General features: G+C 41.6%; 1 protein-coding gene across 1 annotated transcript in view; it reads right to left on the bottom strand.

The window, feature by feature from the left end:
- Window positions 1-3,078: 3,078 nt before the first annotated feature.
- Window positions 3,079-7,522, bottom strand: part of tex264a (testis expressed 264, ER-phagy receptor a) — a 60,875-nt gene continuing 56,431 nt past the window's right edge. Inside the window, exon 4 of the mRNA XM_082137365.1 lies at window positions 3,079-3,938. Within this exon, the coding sequence (XP_081993491.1) occupies window positions 3,634-3,938 (305 nt within the window). The 3' untranslated portion in view covers window positions 3,079-3,633. The remainder of the gene's footprint in view (window positions 3,939-7,522) is intronic.

Here is a 7,522-nt window from a genome sequence, read left to right as displayed (position 1 = left end):
ACTAAAAAGGTTGCAATAGTTGTTAGAAAAATAAATAAAAAATCCACTTTAGATTACCGTATACTAACTATCTGTCAACTAATCCTCATTAATTTGCAACTACATGACAACTATCTCTCAGAGTATAAGTGGACGGTTAGTTTAGGGTCAGGGTTAGTATAATAAGTTGACATGTACTTGCAAAGTTACTTATAGTCAGTAGAATGTCTGTTGGGGGACCATCAAAATAGAGTGTTAGCAGATAAGCAGACAAGCAGACAGTCAACTAATACTCTGAGAGATAGTTGACATGGCTGGTCAATTCTTTTTTCTTTTCTTTTTTTGTCAGAAACAAAATGTATGACAGTAGTTATCAGATTTCATTGGTGATGTAACATGTTATCCACTGAAGGCGAGCAGAGTTGAACCCATGTGCAGTTTATTTAAATAAGTGTGAACAGATGAAAATAATAAGAACCAGACAGTGACTTGACTTCACATAAACCTGACCATAAACCATTAAAACAAAGACTCACCAACAGTGGGTTACATTTAACAAAGCTAGACAAGGCACATGACAGGTATCACATGAGGGGTACAGGGCTGTGACAAATATCAAAATAAAAGACAGGAAGGCATTAACATAACCAAAACACGTCATGGTGGCGGACTGGGAACCGTGAAGCAAAGGCGAATCTGGACCATGGATCAGAGGACGAGACTATGGATGATCAGGTAGACCTGGACCGTGGAGCAAAGGACCATGGAGCGAAGGACTACATCATGGAGGATCAGTTGGTCGTTCACGGGCAGTGGAGATGGAAACCACCAGAGAAGCGCTGGTGGATCAGAAACCTAGGCAGTCCTTCTGGCCGAGACATGGGACACAGCCAGTTCCTAAGCAGCATTTTGTGGCCGTCTCATGGGGCATAAAGAGCCTTCGTGGCCGTGACGTGAAAGGAAGAGAGTTCACAGGTGGACGTCACAGTCTCTGGAGGAGCTGTAGTAGTCGCCGTCTCGGAGGAAGTGTATGTGGCCCACACACACATGATGACGGTGGCCACTACCGGAAGCACTGCGGATAATGGGATGACTTCCGGGACCACCGGATTTGGACTTGGGACCACCAGACTTGACCTGCTCACCGCTTGCACAGACCTTAGTTGTGGATCCATAACACTGGCGGTTAGTCTCATCCGCCCTGAGATCCGTCATGACCCAAGCTCTGCATCTGCTGGACAAAAAAAAAAAATCTCCAGGGGTGACCTGAGCGACCATGATGTGAGGGGACTCTGGCGTGACGAGACTCTAGTGTGGTCCATGAAGTGACAATACTCTAGTGTGGTGTCCATGACGTGACGAGACTCTAGTGTGGTCCATGAAGTGACAATACTCTAGTGTGGTGTCCATGACGTGACGAGACTCTAGTGTGGTGTCCATGACGTGACGAGACTCTAGTGTGGTGTCCATGACGTGACGAGACTCTAGTGTGGTGTCCATGACGTGACACTACTCTAGTGTGGTGTCCGTGACGTAGTGTGGTGTTCATGAAATGATAAGACTCTAGTGTGGTGTCCATGACGTGACAATACTCTAGTGTGGTGTCCATGACGTGACAATACTCTAGTGTGGTGTCCATAACGTGACAATACTCTAGTGTGGTGTCCATGACGTGACAATACTCTAGTGTGGTGTCCATGACGTGACAATACTCTAGTGTGGTGTCCATAACGTGACGAGACTCTAGTGTGGTGTCCATGACGTGACGAGACTCTAGTGTGGTGTCCATGACGTGACGAGACTCTAGTGTGGTGTCCATGACGTGACGAGACTCTAGTGTGGTGTCCATGACGTGACACTACTCTAGTGTGGTGTCCATGACGTGACGAGACTCTAGTGTGGTGTCCATGACGTGACAATACTCTAGTGTGGTGTCCATATCGTGACGAGACTCTAGTGTGGTGTCCATGACGTGACAATACTCTAGTGTGGTGTCCATAACGTGACGAGACTCTAGTGTGGTGTCCATGACGTGACGAGACTCTAGTGTGGTGTCCATGACGTGACGAGACTCTAGTGTGGTGTCCATGATGTGACGAGACTCTAGTGTGGTGCCCATGATGTGACGAGACTCTAGTGTGGTGCCCATGACGTAACGAGACTCTAGTGTGGTGTCCATGATGTAATGAGACTCTAGTGTGGTGTCCATGACGTGACAATACTCTAGTGTGGTGTCCATGACGTAATGAGACTCTAGTGTGGTGTCCATAATGTAATGAGACTCTAGTGTGGTGTCCATGACGTGACAATACTCTAGTGTGGTGTCCATGACGTAGTGTGGTGTGCATGAAATGATAAGACTCTAGTGTGGTGTCCATGACGCGACTCTAGTGTGGTGTCCGAGACTCTAGTTGCGTGTCCATGACGCGACGCGACTCTAGTGTGGTGTCCGAGACTCTAGTGTGGTCTCCATGACGCGACGAGACTCTAGTGTGGCGTCCATGACGCGACGAGACTCTAGTGTGGCGTCCATGAACTGACAATACTCTAGTGTGGTGTCCATGACGCGACGAGACTCTAGTGTGGTGTCCATGACGCGACGAGACTCTAGTGTGGTGTCCATGACGAGACTCTAGTGTGGTGTCCATGACGAGACTCCAGTGTGGTGTCCATGACGAGACTCCAGTGTGGTGTCCATGACGTGAAATTTCAGGGTTCCTCGCGCACAATTCCAACAGTAAATAAGGAACCACACAGCAACAAGGCAAAGTCAATTTAGTCAGGGAGGGTCCCTGGAATGTCGCTTTCCGATCAGATAGTTAAAAAAGTCAAATTGAATAATGCTGTGCCCTTTAGCACAAAATTATAAAAATTCACCACATTACACCCGAGAGGTGTTTCAAAGATGGCCGCCGAGTGAAATGACTTGCCTGCAAGGGACTTTGATGTAGTTGCAAAGTTACTTTTATAGTTAGAAAGTCTAAAGTGGATTATACTTGCTATATTAATTGGTATGTGAAAATGAAAGGGGGAAAAAATGATATACTGTAGATCAACAGATCAATTACATGCATACCAGTCAAATTAAACACACTCCAATCACTAATAAAAACATGCACTTTATTATTCTCACTCTTTTTCAGTTTTTTCCTACAGCAACAGACAACATTTGGAATGAATTATTCATGTTTTGAAGCAAACGCTACTGAATACATCATCTGTAGAACATGTTAATGAAATAAAATGTCTGATTAAGCTTCATTTAGTTGCGTTAACAATGTCACCTCATTTTCAGAATGTGCCTCATTTACTTGCTGCCTGAATGTAGTTCATGATTACCGTGGGAAGACAATAGAGGAAGCAACATATACAATTTGTTTTCATAGAAATAAATACAAAGCCAAAGAATAATGTGCATTTCATTAAGTCATTAATAAAAGGTTCTGAAAGGGATAACTGCTTGTTTGCTGATAACAAAGAAGGAACTTTTCGGATATTTAAGGATGTTAATTTCAAAGACTTATGAAGAAAAGAAAAAAAAATAGCCTTTGATGATTTCAAAGACACTGACAAACTTTCTTCCTCTCACACATGCACCCACACTCACATATGCGCTCATCATTCACCCACATTCCATCTAATCCGCTTTATCCCTCACTCCTCCCTGTTCCCGATTGTTTCTCCCACCATCACAGGCTTCTGCTGTCCATTATGGTCTTCCTCCTCTGCTTCGTTTTTCTTCTCCTCTTCCATTTCCATGTCCAGCTCTTCAAAGGAAGAGCCACTGCCTACAGACTCGCTGGACCCCTTGGCCCCTTGGTCCCCATCCTCGCTGGGATCCTCTTCCTCACCCAGGCCAGGCTGAGAGCTCTCCAGCAATGGGGCAGAGGCCTCCACCACATCCCTGCTCTCTTCAACCACTTCCTGGAACACTGAGCTTGACTTCTGCTCCAGCTCACCTGGAACATAAAGTATATTTAACAGTTTAATCAATTAACATTAACAGTTAATCATTAACTGTTTTAAATATGTAATGGCTGTGGGCCCACCGGTGGGCCGGCGACACTTAAGAGTCACAAACTACCTTGTAACCAATCACGTCAACAAATCAGCATATCATTAACTATCCTCTGAAGCAGGGGAGTCTCAAGAGAAGCCAGGTTATCCCGGTATATTTTGCTGTTGATATGACAAAAATCGGGTACATTTAGCAATATAGCAGGTGAATTATGTATATTAAGATGTTATGATGAAATATATGCCTTTCTCCACTGACGTTCTATGATGTTCAAAGCGTTTCTAAGGATACTGATTTTTTGAAGGCAGACTGAGATGGCGAACGCGAATATGGTTTGTGTAACATTAGCAACACATTATTAGCTGTTTTATAATGTAGTCAAGCCAAAGGCTAATCATATTAATTACCGTTGTATGTCCGATGTTGTAGAAAGCGATACATAAAACGCATTACTATTCTGATACATCGTCCCTGTATAATTCACTCTTCCACTTCTTCTGAATCATTTTCTGGTTCAAACATATATGGCAGAATTTAACCAGTATTTCCACTTGTCATTGTGAAGCATTTACTACAGTAAAATTGAGCGAGTGGATCTCTGAGCTGGTATGTGTGAGTGGAGCCGGGGCTAATTTGCATATTCATGGCTCCCATATACTAAAGGGAGCAAGGGTGTAGAGTTACATTGAAGCTATATTAAGGCATGAAAAAAACGTTTAAATATGTCATTTTGGTGATCAAAGATGAGCTTTAAGGGATGCAAATATTTATTGACTACAGGGGGACTTTACCATTAGGAACTATTCTGAGTGAATATACTGTACATTATCATTAAAAATAAGCTAAGTTGAAGAACTTGAAAAAAAATGGTAGTTTAAAGTCCTGCTGTTATCACTGATAGCCTTTGGGGATCCTTTAATGGCATTTCAGCATTAGAGGGTTGCAGTCATTTACTAACAGCAGTATAATTGCAAGAAGCTGTGCTGCTATCGTGACACACACCAGGTGAGAGTTATAATTGCCAAAACGCTAAATATGAGCTAAAACAATCCCCAAAGGCTGTGTTTGTGCCAAATAAAAAAATAATACCTCCAAAGAGATTTCAAATATTTAACTCAGAATTAAAGGTTAGAAGTCGGTAAACAGCTGCGATTCTCTTGGCTAAAAAAAGGAATTCCTTAAAGAGGAAATGCAGCTTTATGAATCTAGTGGTTACTATACAAACATGCTAAACACAGCAAAGACTTTTTACTATGGCTGTATATTGATTAGATTAAAAAAATCTAATTAATTACACAAAATGCTAATTTATTGGATTAATCAATAGTTAATTGCTTACCCGCAATTAAGATAATTAAGATAATTCAAATACACTACATTATTGTGGCAGACAAGTAAAGCATTGAAAAGGCATTACAAAGCAGCTTTACAAGTCAATAGATTGATTATTTGCATATAATTTAACATAAGCCTAATCACAGATCGAGATCTTTTTGTAAATCGAGTAAGGGGCTTTTTGTTGAAAACGGGAAGAAGGGTAACTTGAAAAAATGGACAGAAGAATAATTAAATGGCATTGAGTCTGAAAAAAAAATAGTTTGGGCAAGAGGTCGTGATCTCTTTGTAAGGTGCAATTTAAGAGGGTCATGACTGGAATCCCTTGCTGAAACTAAATGCTTAAACTGAACAAATAAAGTGACTGAATAACAATGAGGATGGAGATGGATGAAAGAGAATCCACACTGAGAGTCTTATACCAGCTATTTGAATAAAAACTTCCCATTCTGCCTAATTTCTTTTAATACAGCATGTGAATTTAACCTCTCGTCCCTCCCTGCCAGCATTATTTTAGATGGATAGAAATGATCCCTCTATCATCTCCATCTCAACATATTAGATATGGCATCTCAATTAAGCACCAGCTCTCTGCTAATTGTGGAGATTCACACGGGCAGAAAAGAGGAGCAATGAGGGGAAGACCTTTTCAAACCTCATTAGGTGCCACAACACACCTTATATTTGCCCACCACAGAAACGTCTCCTCCCTAAGCTGCATGAATGGTCTTTTTATAACAGTAATAAACTCTTGGTCAAAGCAAGAGCCTACTCCGCTATGCACACCATTACCACAATATGAATCTATACTGTATGTTGGAACATGGAATATTTTATCTAGGATTATAAAAAATAAAAATAAAAATAAATTATATATATATATATATATATATATGTATACTGTATCATTTTAATTAAAATATAAATTAAATCTATAAATGGAGGAGAGGCTTCACTGCTTCATAACTGATTGGTTATCAAGGCACACGTGATCCAAGTTAGCTGTTACACTTTCTCCACTGGAAGAAAGAAAACCAGGCTTATTACATCAGAGATGGAGAGAGAACTGTGACACGCCGCCAGTTTCAGTGAAATATTCATTCCAGTGTCAGTTTAGCTTTAAAACACGAGCTCTGTCCCATTCTGTCATTGTTTCTGTGTGATACAGACTGAACGGAATGTCAAAACATGCCACCGCTGTACAGCAAGATGATATGCAAACAGTGTTTCTTGGCTGGATTAAAAAAATAAATAAAAATACAGTACTGTCATGACAACTCTCGGAGAGATTGGCATGGTAATGAATACAATGTACTGCCAATACACTCACAGACATGCTGCTGCTGCACATGTAGCATAAATGAATTAACAGTAGCAGATCTATACAGGTGGTGCTGGGGAAGGTGGAGGGTTTCTGCAGACTGCTAACAGCAACACTACCAGTATTTGAAAGTTGAGCCGCAGCTCACTGGCAGCTGATGTAACAGCAACCAATCAGCTATGTAGATAATGATGTGATCGCTACTAAATCGCTACCAGCCTGCGCCATCTAGAGCGTCATGCCAGAACTACGTCATTTTATGACAATCATCCTTCAATCTGATGGTTTACTTATCTGGATATAGCAAATGAAGACAAAATAAACACATTAAACAAGATAAATTAATTTACTGACATATATAAGCCCTAATATACAAGCAATATATAAGTATAAAACCAAATGATGCTTAATCGGGAACTGTTACCCAAACTGTTCATTTAAAACTGACTTGTTCTTGTCCAAATCACCACAGCTAATTATAACCTCTCAGTTGGAGTATGTGAGAAACCTTTTAACAACCCAAAAGGGCACTGCTAAGATTAGACTGGGCTTTCCGGCCCTGGTGAATGTGCCTGTACTTGTCCTTCAAATTGTGCACAGTGTACCCTTGGTGCTCTTGAGCACCGTGACACCGTGAATTAGCTCTGTTCACAGCTTGGATGACACCCTCATTGGCACATCGGAGAATGGTCGCTTGAGAGTACAATGTGATGATCAGAGGGTCCCTAATTCACCAGCTCTATCCATTTTTCCTAATCACTTTCCTGTCCATAATAACTCGCCTTATTGTCATTATCGGGTTCAGTTCTAGACAGATCTCGGCCTGCCTGAGTCGCAGAGTGTCAGACCACAGGAGATAGACACACGAG

The sequence above is a fragment of the Leuciscus leuciscus genome, assembly GCF_965113295.1.
Source record: "Leuciscus leuciscus genome assembly, chromosome: 14".
NCBI classification, from domain to species: Eukaryota; Metazoa; Chordata; class Actinopteri; order Cypriniformes; family Leuciscidae; genus Leuciscus; species Leuciscus leuciscus.
Note: the sequence above shows the minus strand (reverse complement) of the source record. Positions and strands in the feature narration are given on the sequence as shown.